Here is a 14,698-nt window from a genome sequence, read left to right as displayed (position 1 = left end):
AGGGCAATCATGGAGGGGTTTGTTTGCAAAACGTCAGCCTGCTGGCTTCTCCCCTGCAGCACTGCAGCCCCTTCCAGCCCCACAAGGCCAGACACAAAGCGTGCTCCTTCCCCCTCCTTCCATTTTAATAAGTACAGCCCCCCTCTTTCCTTTACAAAGAGTGAGGTTGCCACAACACTCACGAAAGAACCCAAAGCTGACACACAGAGACACAAAACAGCGACAACAGCTCATTCCCATGCTTGGGAAATCTTAGAACACGGCTTACTGAAACATTGACATCCTGGGATTAAGGTGAGAGACGGAGACTATTTCCTCAGCAATGAAGTTAAAATGACAAAGCATCTTTACTAGGGGAAGAAAAGTGTAGTGGTTCTTGATGTGTTCTTTATACAAACAGTCATTTTTCAGACTCAAATCCATACAGTTCAAAAATAACAGTCACCAGACTGAGAATTGCAGCCCGCTGCCAGACTGCAGTGCCTGCTGCAATTTATCAGAATGGAAAATACCATCCCTGACCAAAAAAAAAAAAAAAAAAAGTTTACAAAATGTGTTAAGTACAAGGACATCTTCACCCCAAACCATTGCTGTACACAGTAGGAATATACAGTTGGAAGAAAATGCACATGGCAAATGTCCTTTTCAATCTGGAATCATCTTGATCTATCATTAAAAGAGCACTTCCTATACATTTTCCTTAGTATCAGATAAAGAGGGTACAGCCACAGCCATACAAGGTAACCTGGACAAAAAGTGACAATTCCACAGCTTTAAAAACCAAAAACCACTTTAAGAAAGTTTTATTAAAAGGCACTGAGCCTATCCTAAGTCAGCTAAATGCCACAGAATTGGCACCACAGTAGGCATTGTGTCTTCATCTACATTTGAAGCCACGAGATCGTTGCCTGTGACACATGGCAACAAAGTTCAGCTTGGTAACTTTTCCTCACAAAATGCAGGAAAGATGATCATCTCTGCACACGTCAGCAGTCCAACTTACCACACAGAACTTCTCCATCATCCCAGACAGCTATTTTGCTCTATGCAAACACAGCCAGAACAACCGCCTGTCCTAACACTGGGAGCAGAGCAGTCACAAGCGTTAGCTCGCTTCTTTCAATGGGCCACTTAAACCCTGTGCTCTTTGCTGCTTTCTCTCAAGATAGCGAGCTCGGGCATCCTGAATCGATTTATCATCGTTCCTTTTCTCCAGCTTTTTGGCAGGGCTGTCTTTGGCTCCTTCTGTGGGGAGAAAGAGGAACATATATTATTCGTGTGCAAAAAGAGCATTACAATTCTTCCAATTTGTACAATGCCTCCTCCCCCAAAGAAAGACAGAATTCTAGATGTTTCCCAAGCACCAGTCAGTCATTCAGACGTCTTTCAGAGAGGACAGACAGTACCAGGAAAGGGAGAAAAATAATAAATAAATCATGCTTTAAATCCCATGTCAATATTTGCAGCTGGGCTCATCCTACCCAGAAGTATAATCTTGCTTTTTCTTGTAAGAGTTACTATGCATCTTTGTATTCTGTGCAGTCATTTCTTCTCTAAATTCCACAACTCTAACTCAGATTTAGGTGGAAGGACAGCAATGGGAACAGGAAAAAAAGTTTAGAAAAGAATAAAGAATAAACTCTAAGTTTCTGGAGATAGGAGGGAAAGGGAGGGAAGGTAACACACAGATAAAGCAGTGGGAAGGAGTGCTGTTCAGACTTCCTTAGAAATGCATCCACTGAGCTAAGACCTTGGGAGCATATTTTTTCCCAAAAGGAAAGAAAAGCAGGAGACACCTTTCAGGTTTGGGGTTTTGGGTTTTTTTTGCACTAATTCAAAGCTTTTGTCAGCCCTTCAAACCCTCATTTTTACTAAAGCTGGAACACTTCTAAGGATGATCTCAAACTCACAATCACCAGGTAAAGTAAAAAAGCTAAGGGAGATAAGGAGAACTAAGGTTACTCTCAGCTCTCTGGATTTAGGATTAATAGATGAGACCTCCCCTGTTTTCCAGCAATTCAGATATCCTTTCTATCAGTTTTACCAACCAAATCCAATTTGTATTTTTACTGTTTAAAGTGCCTGTTTTATACAGTAATACAGGACAGAAATAGTTGCTGGTCCCAGCACAAGAGTCTGCAGTTTTTCCATTTTAAGGAAACTGAAGAGAGTTTAGATTGCTAGTGCTGTGCTGTACATTGCATTAACGTTTTAGAAGGGTCAGCTCTGGAGTAAAGAGGCCCTTTGAACATCTGGCTGCTCTACAAAACCTGCTGACAGAAAAATCCAAAGAATGTCAAGCAGCCAGATCAGTTAGCACGCACCAGTTTTAATTAAATGGCAATTTATTCAAACATACAGCACTAAATTTATTGTTAGGAAGAGATCTTCACCAGAATGAGTTTGTTTGCTTTTTTTTTTTTTTTTTTTTTTTTAAATAGTCCTTTGGGATTTTCTCCCTCAGGTCAGTGTTATTTTAGCAACCCTAATTTCTATGACTGGAAATCCTCTGCAAACTTAAAATAGCAGACAAAATGCTTTTATTCCACTCTTGGCTAAGTTCTGCTCCTGCCAGCAACACTAAACCAAAAGGAAGAGAGCGTGGAAAGGGCCAGTAGACAAACACCACTACAGGCACAAAAAGGAGGATCATATAGCAGTCAGACAGGAACAACATATATCAAACATATGAAGCACATCAAAATTAACACTAGTCCAGAATGCATTTCATGGCACAATACACACAGATGTTCAACATAACCAAGAAAACTACGTGTGACATAGGTGTAGACCAGTAATGTGCTTACCACACTGCCTTCTGAGGTCCTCCTTATGTTTCCACCTGGTTATTTCCTCTTCAGTTACTTCTTCCCGTGCCACACTGCTCAGTTCATACGCATCAATCTGATGCAGTCTGGGCAACAAGTCTTTCACCCACTCGTAGCGAACAGGACACACTGTCCGGACATAGATTTTGGATGTCACTGTGACATCATGGAAGATAATCCACTCAAGTCGAGTTTCCTGGTTATATAGCTTAAAAAGATAAAGGTTATTTCAAAACTGATTTAAAAATAAATAAATAAAAATCAAAGGCACTCTCAGTATCTTGCAAAGCTTCAGATCCAGGAATGAGGCAAAGCTGACGTTACCTTAACTTTGCAGAGAGAGAAACTGCAGCAAGACTTGTTCAAAATTGCCCAGGAAATCCAAGAACAGCCAGAGGGAAAGTTCAGCCTATACAGCACTCATTTCATAAACCAAACATTTATCTGATTTGAAGATGCAAGTCCCTTCCTCACTCTCAGAATGAACTCTATTCTTGTGACACCACATCAGTGCTTCTCCCAGACAGAAGTTACCACAAATCAAACCAAGGGGAGGAATTCACATGCACTCTTTTACAGAGTTTACATGGATTCCTTTTGCTACATTATGAATAGAACTTGGCAACTTACTGTAGATGAAGGATGGATATAGACTATGCTGCCATGTCCGTCCATTGTGCAGAAGGTCCTGGCTGCAGATCTAAAAGGGTTGTGAAAAATTCCATGTACTGAATCATGGTTTGCTGTAATTAGACAGCAGTACAAACTAAGCAAGTCAGCAGCAGCAGAGCAGAAAGTATTCAAATTTAGAAGGAGGGGAAGAACCTTCCAGAATTAAGTGCACAAAACTGATGAGGAATAGAACATATCTAATTTACTACAGTAACATTGTAGGTATTGCAATACAATGAACAGCAGGGTTTGAGATGGCAGTCTTTGACAGCCATGATAATTTGATATCTTCAAAGTGTTTTAGCTTAATACCTGGAAGTAGTCACCAGCCTGCAAGTTCATTTAACAGATGTTTTAAAAACTATTGTTGCAAGGAGTAAGCAACTTATCCAGAGATGTAATGAGGGTTAGAAGGCAGAGCAGACTTCTAGCCCTGAGCTACTTTTAAAACAGCACACTGTTGCTATTCTGTTTCGACATGCAGCTACATCTTTTAATAGTATCTTTTCCCCTCAAGTTTTTCAAGATTTATGACTTACCTCCTTGCTACATTGATAAAGTATCCTGCGCACAGGCATCTCCTTAGTAGCTCAGTTCTAGAGCCTTCAAAAGTCTCTTTAGGGAAGTCTGGCAGCTAGATGAATAAGAAAATAACTTGAGTATGGATCTTTGCCAAAGAAAATCTCTGTAATCCCTCCATCCCACAGATCCCATCCCATCCCACTCAAGGTTTCTCACCCCACAGAAACCATGAGAAAAGGAAGAAAACACTCCTTCCTGCATGTTGCCACCCCTAGAAACGTTGGTTACACAGCTGCAGCAAGACTCTCTAATGAGTATTAAGTGAACTTGTTTCTACTGGAGAAAGGTATCGACCATCTGACCAAGTTTCAGTACAATCTTAAATACAAACTTGCATCACTTTGATTTGCAGTGTATTTTCTCACCTGTTTCAGTTTACTGGTTATTTCCCGAAGTTGTTTCTCCACACTAAGAGCAGATTTTACAGCTCTCCAATGGATCCAGTATTTGTGACACCATGCTGAAGGAGACTTGCTGGGAACAGAAATACTTGTATTATAAAGCAGCCCTTTGTAAAGTGAAGGCAGAAAGTTGCCTGTATTTTTGTCACAATCGTACAAAGAAGGCAACCTTGCACAACCAGACACTGTTAGTTTAAATAATAGGTGTTTTGATTCAAATTACAGATCACAATACGAAATACATCTGCAATTACAAATGAGCACATACACTTGCATATATGGAATGTATTTTAAAACCATCAGCAGCTGGGAGCTGTCAGCAAAACAAAGCCAGTTGTTATCAGGAATCACGTTATACCTTGCTTTGCACTGTTCAAAAATGTTTAAGAGGGTTGCAAAGTCATTGCATCCTCCCACTTGTGAGGAAAGCTCCTGGTGTTGAAGTTCTGCCTCCTTTTGCCTCTGAGGATCACCTGAGGAAATAAGTTACATCTCACATTAACAAAGTCATTTTTATTTATCACTCCTCTTTCTCCTACAAGCCTATCTCCAAAGTGTGGGAGCTTTACCCGTGCTGCACTTACAGTTCTTCCCTCCCTTCCACTACACAGTAACAAGAATATGTAGGTGCTATTAAATCAGCCATTAATCTCATCAGTTAGCACTAGAGATGAAGACTACCAGTCTCCATGAGAAGTTATGTGTATTGCTCTCTCGCAGTCAATTCAGATGCCAACATGAAAAGATCAAGGAGAAGCAATGCTGAACAAACAGCTCACAGGAATCAAGCAAAAGCTTTGCCCTGAGGCAAACACCCCAGCATAGCATCTAATCTACGACTCTCAGCTTTCATTCTGTACCGTAATAACAGAGGTCTTAAAAAAATAAGTCTTTTAAAAAAAAAATATATATATATATATATATATATATATATATATATATATATATATATATATATATATATATATGTCCTCCATGAATTTAGTGGGAATTTGCCTTCGCTAAATGCTAGGAATGTACAAGGTAAAAGCAATATTTCCAGAGTGTTCTTCCAAGTTCTGAATACTCAAAGAATTCCTTCCCCAGTACAATCTATTCCCCTTGGCACAGAGTGACTGGCAAAGGCACACTGCATTGTGGCTGTATTACAGATGTCAGAAGTTTGTGGGCACTGTGAGTAACATTGATGAATGAAGTAAGGGGGCCTGTTCACATCCGTATCACACATGAACAACTGTCTTCAGAATGGAAAGTCTGTGTTTGTGTCCTAATGTGTGATGGAGAGTGATGACCGTGTGTGCCTGTGCTGGCTGAACAGATAACAAGTGCACACTGCCAGATGGAGGATGGGAAAGCAAGCTCACACTTGTGGGACTGGGAAAGACTACTGAACAGATCCAGACTATCCATACTATCAGCAGTGTCCTCAGCCCCTGCACTAATGGGTACAGTTAATAGACTACAGAGATAACGGGACATGAGCCAATGAGCAACTTGAAGGGACAAAGGTCTCCCACACAGACTGTGCTACATACAGTCTTTACTCACTTGGGGGTGGGATGTCAGCTGGAGGATCAAGATGAAGGGAAAACAAGATGGGGAGGAGGACAAGGGAGATTGAGATTAACATCTGAGAGAGGTGCTAAGTCAGAATGGCAGCAAAATCACCTTTCCCATTTAGAAAAACACTGGAAATGCAGGCAGTTACATACTGAGCTTCCCACTGTAACTTGAAAGCTTTAATCAGTTAAACAAAGGTTTGAACAAATAAACCAATCTGTAGGTGACCCCATTCCTTAAAATGTAATTAACCAGTCTATCTGATCTACAATTAGACCAACAGCAAATACCACCAACAAAACATCTGCTGTGATGTGCTTTTTGTCTTTTTCTTTTTTCCCCTCCTCCTTTTGCACAGCTTTCCCTCTCATGACCTCTCAGCAATCCATTAGTTACCCATATGTCACTTTACAGCTCACAGCCTTGGAAAAAAATACAACCCAATTCCACGCTCCTTTGGACAATGGCAATTCCAAAGTCTTCAATTCCTAGCATGCAAAAACGCCCTGCCTCCAAGAGCACAGAAAGCTGCAGGAACATTAAGGGCACCTGCATATTTGTCCTAATCTCAACATTCTTCCCTACAGATCTGCCTCTGGGAGACAAGGCACTGCACTTGAGGAATCTTCCTCACACTGCAATATACAGGTTATTTAGGGTATTCATTTAAGGCAAGTACTTACTCTCCAACAGTGTTGGACCAAACTGAGGAGACCAGCTTGCTCCCCAGCAGGGTATCTTTTGTCCTCAAGTAAAGGCTGGTTCTACCACTGTTCAAACTGCAAAATCAGCTCCCATTTTAAAACCTTAAGATACATCTAAGATATGAATGACCTCAAACTATTAGCACAGAAAACTACATGATAACACAGCCCAGAAAGCACCCAAACAAACACAAAGAATCTGTAGAAAAGGTCTCCAAATGAAGCACTGTGTGTTGCCTAGCCACTGTATGAGAAGTTCCCATCCAAGCAGAATTCCCCACCCATCCAAAGCTGCTTTGAGGTAAGGGGCTTCCTACCTGGACGAATGAAGACATTTTCCACAGACAACATGGCTGCAATGGGAAGCAGCATATCTTCACAATCAAGAGAAGCAGCTTTTATGACAGCACAGGACAGGTTGGGAGGGAGGGGAAACTGCACCAGGAATTCACCCAGTCTCGTCACGCGGCCTCTCCTTATCCCAGGAAAAAGATCCAAACACCAGATTCAACAGAAGTAGGTTTAAATGTAAATCAGAACGTGCAGGTACAATGTCAGCCACCAAACATAGATAAAGAGCAGGAAAGACAAAAAGTATCACCTTCCTTCAGATTGCCTATGCCTACCTCAGGGCAGGCAAAGCTGCCTTTTTAAGTGTAGCAGATACTTCAGGTTTATTTATTTGCAAGAAGAATTCCTGGAAGCTAGCACTAAGATCTCCCTTCCTGTCTTGAGTTCTTGGATGGGCCTCAGAGCCACTGCCTCAGCATCTTTGTCACACTACTTTGGGATCAGGAACTATTCACAGGGAGTTGAAGTAATTTGTACATGGTTACTCAGGAACTCTGGGGCAATGCAAAGAAATTCATCTCTCTGAAGCTCTAAGCCATGCTCTAACCCTAATTTTTTACAGTGTACTAACACCCACTAGCTAACTTCCTAGTGAAATGAGGAAATGATCTATTGCTAGGGGAAGTCCTTCCACCCACATGAATAACTCATTAACAATAATTAAACCATTAAATTTCAATTCACGTAGTTACCACACCCCTTCAGTTTTACCTGTCAATAGCATCACACTGGTAAAGTTGTTTGAGAGCTTCTAAAATATGCCTTTCTTCAGGACGGTCCAAGTAGGGAAATCTACGATAAAAAATGAAGTAAAAATCTAACTGTTCAGATTCTGTTTAACTTCACTATTTTTCATATTTATTAAAATACTTTTCCAACTTTCCAGTAGAAACTACTGACCACAGTATGCACTAGCAGTCTCAGTATACGGGTATGATAGCACATAGAGCCTCATGGTGAAGAATTACAGCTAAAGAACACAGGGAACACTAACGATTTCAGAGATGAAGAGGCAGCTTCGGCAGAATCTCACGACGAACCTGGGCTCAGGATCCAATCTGTCATTAAAGACTCCGAGAGGAACAGAAAAGCTGACAAGCTGATTGCACTGCACCATCACACTTGGCCAGGGATCTAATCTTGGCTCCTGCCAACAGGCAGCCAGTGCCTGTGCTGCCCTGCCTCCCAGACTCAGGAAGAAAACGATAATCCCCCTTCCTCAGAGAGGTTACCTTATGACATCATGCACAGAAAGGCACTTCAAGGTCAGGATCACAGATGTCAGGCTGGTTCTCTTGATCTCGGGAACTGTGTGGTCAGGCATGCACTGCTCCCAGAATTCTGTGCTGTAGAGCCGGTAGCTCTTTCCAGATGATGTCCTGCCAGCTCGGCCAGCTCGCTGCATTGCTTCACTCCTGCCAAAAAAGAAAGGCGGGGAGGGAAAAAAATAATAATAAAAATTTAAAAATGAAACCAGTCACAAACAAACCAAACCAGATCTTGAGCCATTCTGGTATTGTCCAAAACAGTGCACGTAATTATGACAAACAACAGCAATTTCTGTGCTTTTATATGGAAGGCATAATATGTGCAGCAACTGAGGAATCCAGCTACAAGAAACACCAGAATGAAGCAGCATTATCATGCAAAGGAAGACTTTTATTTTTTAAAAACTTCTCTGAATCAGGCTGTTATACTCTGCAAACATAAGACACTATTCAGGAGACAGACAGTGCATTCTCAACTCCTTCTTAATGCCTGTATCTTTAAGAAATGATTTGTCCTGAACCACTTCTTAAGCACCAAACGAAATGGCTTTGTGCCCCCTCTTTTTTGTTCTATTATTTTTAAGAGCATCTGATACACAACACTGGCAGAGCAACTCCCAGGAACACCACACAAATTACTTTTACGAAACTTACTTTGAAATGGGAACCACTTCCAGTATGTCCAAGCCAACCCGGGGGTTATGATTCAACTGCTTCACAAATCCACTGTCTACCACATACCTGGAAAAGATCTGTGATTTGTCAGAGAAACAAACAACAGAGGTCTCAACAGACTGACATGCAGCTGCCACACGCGTCCAAGCAGAGCCAGAACACATTTCTGCCACAACTGCTGCTAAAAGGGAGTTGCAATCTGCTGGCTAGCTGCAGCCCTGCCATGCTTCAGTCTACAGGATGTTACAGATAATACTTCCCCACACCCAATGAGATTATGCTGATTGAATGGAGCTGAAATTCAATTTCAAACGAGGTTCCAACAATATTAGTCATCTGTAAGACCATGCAATAGCATTGAGGGTTTTCTTAATCCACCACAAACACACACAGAGGCAGCAGAGTCATTGCTGCTCAGGTACAGAAGCAGAAGGAATTCAGATAAGCTCTTCCAAGCCTAGTACAGCATTCTGAATTATTCCCTCTGTTACACCTTTTGTGAAGGACAGGAAACAATACCTGACTCCTTCAATGGTCAGAGATGTTGCAGCAATGTTTGTAGATACCACACACTTTCTGATTCCTTTAGGAGCTGGCAAAAATATTCTCTTCTGTTGATCTAAAATGACAGGCAGTCAGTAAAACAATGCTCTGACATTGAGTCATGTCTCTGACACTAGACAAATTTCCCCAGATGTTTAGTGAAATTCATTTCAATGAAATTTGAAAAGGAAACATGAAACATGAGTTCAAGATTTCAGCATATGTTAGGAATCCGAGAGTTTCTGAACACTTATTCAGCCTCCTGATCTACAAACTGCACCTCCACATTTAAACACTGCACTCAAGATCATCCAAAAATACAGCAGTTGTGTCCAACAAAGGGCAAAGCGCTTTGTTTTTTAACTCCTCAAAATTATCTGCTGTATTGCTGCCAAATATGAGTGACTCACACTGATAATCTATACTTTCTATATTGTGTAACTGCATTCTTTCAATCTTCTGTTACAGGTCAAATTTTGTCTTTGACAAAATACTGGGGATGCCTTTCCCACATAAAATGAAGTGTGAGGGCCTAAATAAGACACCTGACCTTTCAGAGTTGCAACGCTTCGTTCTAAGCTGGAAACCTCGATACTATTTGAAGCCATTCCTGCCATTCTCACCACTTCCAGCAGATAGGAATTTTGGCTGGAGCTTTCTGTGCCAGTTCAGAGAAAGCTCAAGTTTGTTTAGCTCATGAACACGACAGGAACAGAAAAACAACAAAATAGAAGAGCGCTAAAACAAGCGGATTAATGAATGCCATTTCTTCCAGTCACAATGAAAACATTTGGGTAAGATGCTGTTTGTAATAACTCCTGCAGATACCATTTACAAGAATTAAGTTTCACATAACACTAATGCTCTCACCTGTTGACATTGACCCATACAATGGTAAGATAAGCAGTCCCTCAATAGATTGATCATGTACTTCATACCGGTAATCAATAGACTCTGCTTTCTTGAAAAGGAGATCACAGGCTTTTTCTATCTCAATCTGACCTAAAAAAACACACACACAAGAGCATTTAAGTGACCTATTTAACTACAATTCTCTTCCTCAGTTGCAACACCTCTGCAAGACTGACTTGCCCATGTTACAGTCACCCAGCCCACTGCAAGAAGGAAGCAGTATTTGTGAGTTAGCTTGGTGGTGACAACCCAGTCCTTCCACACTGCCTCTTACTGAGGACCTTCCTTAAAACATAAATGCACTGTGTGTGCCTGCTCCATGTGCTGATGGGTTTTTTTGGATTTTTTTTTGAGTTGCAGAATTTTCACCTTCTTGAATTAACATTAAAGAAAAAAAATCACACAAATAAAGAGTAAATCTGACACAATATAAATGCAGAGTAATTCTGGCAAAGAAAGAAAAGAACACGGACCAATCCTGTAAATATTTTCCACATCTCATAGGGCCAGGTATACCTACACATGCTCTAAGAACTCTCATTTGAAAGAGTTGCCTGTCACTCTGCAGCTTTCTTTTCTCTACTTACTGCTCTGAGGCTGACTGGAAAGTCATCGGAAGGCTGCAGTGTTTTTGCTGACAATGCAATGCTCTGCCTGAAGGAACCATCAGTTGTCGAAATAAAAATTCTCACCTGTCAGAAAAACCAAGATGTCACCTTCTGCTTCATTTAAGTGGATATCCAATGTCACTTTTACAGCCTGAAACAAGCAACAAACAAGCCAACATCAGCTGGGAATACTCATTCAAAATCCTCACAATTGCTCCCCATTATCATGGGAAGATGTTAACAACACAGCAACCCAACAGATGATTCTTGTGGTCTTACACTGACAATAATCATAGTAAGAGCAGAGAATGTGACACAAATCAAGCAAAGCAGGTCAAACCTCTGTAACATATGCAGAGCTTCCAGTGTCCCGTGGGCTGAGCAGGTTGCAGAATATCTCCTTTACTGGGTAACTTCTTCCTGGAATATGCAGCACTGAGCAATGCCCAAAGAACTCTGAGAGCTTATCCACCTCCAGGGTGGCTGACATCACCACTACTTTCATTTCTGTCTTCCTGCCTGGTGGTTTGTTCTGTAGAAATAGTTTCTTCAGCAAGCCAAATAAAATATCCTAATAGAAAACAGAAGCAATTTATATTAGTTCCTCAGTCCTTCTAGAAGTGCCTGATGAAAGGTTTCCAGAATTTAATGTTTCATCAGCTCTTCTCACAGCCTATAAATCAAATTCTTTGCTTTTCATTTTTATATTCACATGGTCAAGTCAATGGCAAGCAATATCTCACACCAATTAAAGAAAAGTCATCATATTCACCCAGGATGCTACCTGAGTGTGCATCCTCCTTTGTTCTACTTCTTGTTAAGACTTCAGTAAGTCTACTTTACTGTGCACCACAGAGGATTAAAAACCTGCTCCTTTTAGATACAGGTGTTGAAGCAGTGACTTCTTACATCACTCTTGCTCATTTACTTGCAATACCCTCGGATGGCCAAGGACAGAACTTGGATTCAGAAAGCATTTTGCCTTTTCCCCAGCCTGACCCACGGGTTGTTTGCTTTCCTCCACTCTCATGGCACACTCCTTAGGACTCTGCAGACATAGATGTCCTGCTATTGGCAGTTCTTTGGCTTCCTCGTGTTCCCTCACACCCACCCAACATCTGTGACCCACAACACAGACTCGTGAGGACTGGGTCATTTGAATCCCACTTTTCTTCTCACAAAAGGGTCAGACTGACCTTTTGGCACTTAGGCTAGTCTAGATACTTCCATAAGCCCAACGACCATAATCTCTTAGAGCAGTCAGATACACACCCTACAAAACATTAGGCCTTGCACTGAGATGTTTCAGAGCCTTCCTTGTTAGCTGTTTTGTTGCTGCTTTTAAAAGTACAGTGGAGTTACTGTTAACTGTACTGACCTCAAAACCCTGACAACCCTGTGCAGGGTGCAAAATGCCAGCCAAGGTATAACTATTGTCAAACAGAACAACAGCTACAGCAATTCCAACTGGACTACAGGCAGCATCTTACTTTCAGGATACATAGCATGTAATAAGCCAAGCAGTGATCCTATGCTCTTAGGACAACAAAAGAGTAAAGCACTTCTGGGAAAATAGACCAGAAGGAAGAGAGCCACGAGTTCCAAATTACCCATGAATTCCAAATTCCCCCTTACCAATACCAAACAAACCTGGCATTCAAGAAGGCAACACTCACAGTGCTGAGGCTTCGCTCATGGGCTTCATCCAAAACGATGATGCTGTACTTGCTGAGAAGGGGGTCTGCCAATATATGCCTCAATAAGCAGCCATCGGTCATATACTTGATGGCAGTCTCCTGAGAAGTTTAATTAGACATTGAGCTGCTGTGCTGGATATTTACAGCTACACAGATCAGATATTCACTCGGCACACACACAGTGACATTGTTTCACACATGCTCAGGCGCATCATCACTCATGCTTGGCAATGATTCACTTGTAATGTTTTCAAAAACCTGATAAAATGAATTACAGGATTCATATCATAGAATTATACAGGGCTGCTCCAAAAGTAATGCCTCCTGTTTTATTATGCTGGCCCAAGATACTGGCAGAACTTCCCACCATTATCCCATTACATGCTGTTGCTGTGCAACAGATGGCAGCAGAGGGGCAGACTGACAGATTGGTGCCTGACATGGAAGTGTGTAACTGCACCCGCTGACATTCATGACGCTTGCTGAACTTGGATGGACACAGAGCAGTGGATGCGAGCACAGTGAGGCAGCGGGTGGAGCATCTCAGCAGTGATGACAGTGGGTCACTTCCACTGGTGCAGATTTGCACAAGTGTAGCACAGAGACTTGTCCACCGCAAGCAAAAAAGCATAGGTAGTGCTGGTGACTACACTGAAAAATAGCATTTCACAGCTGAGAATTTGCTGAATCAAACTGTGCTGTTGCGCTATTTGTACCTGTTGTAGTTTCCACTTAAATCGTATAATGGCCTGAGTTGAAAAGGACCACAATGCCCATCTCATCCCAACCCACTGCTATATGCAGGGTCACCAACCAGCAGCCCAGGCTGCCCACAGCCACATCCAGCCTGGCCTTGAATGCCTCCAGGGATGGGGCATCCACAGCCTCCTTGGGCAACCTGTTCCAGCGCAACAGCATCTTCTGAGTGAAAAACTTCCTCCTAACATCAAAGTATCAGTTCAAAACCATTCTCTCTCTACCACCTACCCTCGTACACAGCCCCTCCCAAAGGCGGGTAACGATAAGACGAGGAAGAACGGTTTTAAATAAAATAGGAGGCATTACTTTCGGAGCAGCTCGGGCCAAAAGGAAACCTCACAGCTCCCCCCGCTGGGTCAGCCGGCTCCCCGCAACACGGCGGGCCGTACCTCAGAGCTGCAGTCGTCGAAGCGGACCTGGTACCCCACAACGCCGCCCAGAGCGCAGCCCATCTCCTCGGCCACGCGCTGCGCCACAGAGATGGTGGCAACGCGCCGGGGTTGGGTCACCCCGATGGCTCCGTGCTGGGCGAGGCCTGCGAGGAGGAGAACAAGGAGGGCGGCTCAGGGCGGACACGCAAACGGACGCGCGGGACGGACTCACAGACGGAGCCGGAGCCGCCACAGCGGTGCGGCCCTCACGGCGCGGAGCCGCGCCCGCCCCGAAGCCGCAGCGCGCGGGGCTCCTCACCTGCCTCGTAGAGGTACTTGGGCAGCTGCGTGCTCTTCCCGCTGCCCGTCTCGCCGGTGACGATGAGGAATGGCTGCTCGCTGACGGCTCGCACCAAGGCCCGCCGATGGCGGCGGATGGGCAGCGCGCCGCCCTCCATGGCGGGGGGGGCCGCGCCTCAGGGACCCCCGGCCCGCGCGGCCGCCCTGTCAGGTAAACCCCGCCCTCCGCTTACGTCACGCCACGCGGAAGCGGCGCCGATGACACGCGCCTGCGCAAGCCACGCCCCTCCGCACAGAGCCACGCCCCGAGGTTTATCCACGTGACCCCTCTTCAGGGCGGTCCCGCATTGCGGCACGCCCCGGTTATCGAGCAGGAGGCTTTGATTTCCTCCTCAAATTGCCACGTTCCCCCTTCTAGGGTTGAAGCGCGGTGAGCAGTGTGGGCAGAGCTCTCCTGAGCCGGGACG

The 14,698-nt window shown here is 43.5% G+C and overlaps 1 protein-coding gene across 1 annotated transcript; it reads right to left on the bottom strand.

Annotated features, from left to right (window-relative positions):
- Positions 1-1,105: 1,105 nt before the first annotated feature.
- On the bottom strand, positions 1,106-14,389 carry DHX40 (DEAH-box helicase 40; the record flags this gene model as incomplete). The annotated part of the gene is made up of 17 exons (XM_079544947.1): positions 1,106-1,245; positions 2,808-3,036; positions 3,459-3,528; positions 4,040-4,134; positions 4,448-4,556; positions 4,842-4,956; positions 7,065-7,222; positions 7,810-7,890; positions 8,331-8,513; positions 9,021-9,107; positions 9,561-9,660; positions 10,455-10,586; positions 11,189-11,255; positions 11,445-11,675; positions 12,781-12,900; positions 13,950-14,095; positions 14,251-14,389. The coding sequence occupies 17 exons, from the start codon at positions 14,387-14,389 to the stop codon at positions 1,106-1,108; spliced, it is 2,202 nt and encodes a 733-aa protein (XP_079401073.1).
- Positions 14,390-14,698: the final 309 nt, after the last annotated feature.

This window comes from Tetrao urogallus, assembly GCF_951394365.1.
Source record: "Tetrao urogallus genome assembly, chromosome: 20".
NCBI lineage: Eukaryota > Metazoa > Chordata > Aves > Galliformes > Phasianidae > Tetrao > Tetrao urogallus.
The sequence above is the reverse complement of the archived record's forward strand: the minus strand, read 5'-3'. Positions and strand labels throughout refer to the sequence as shown.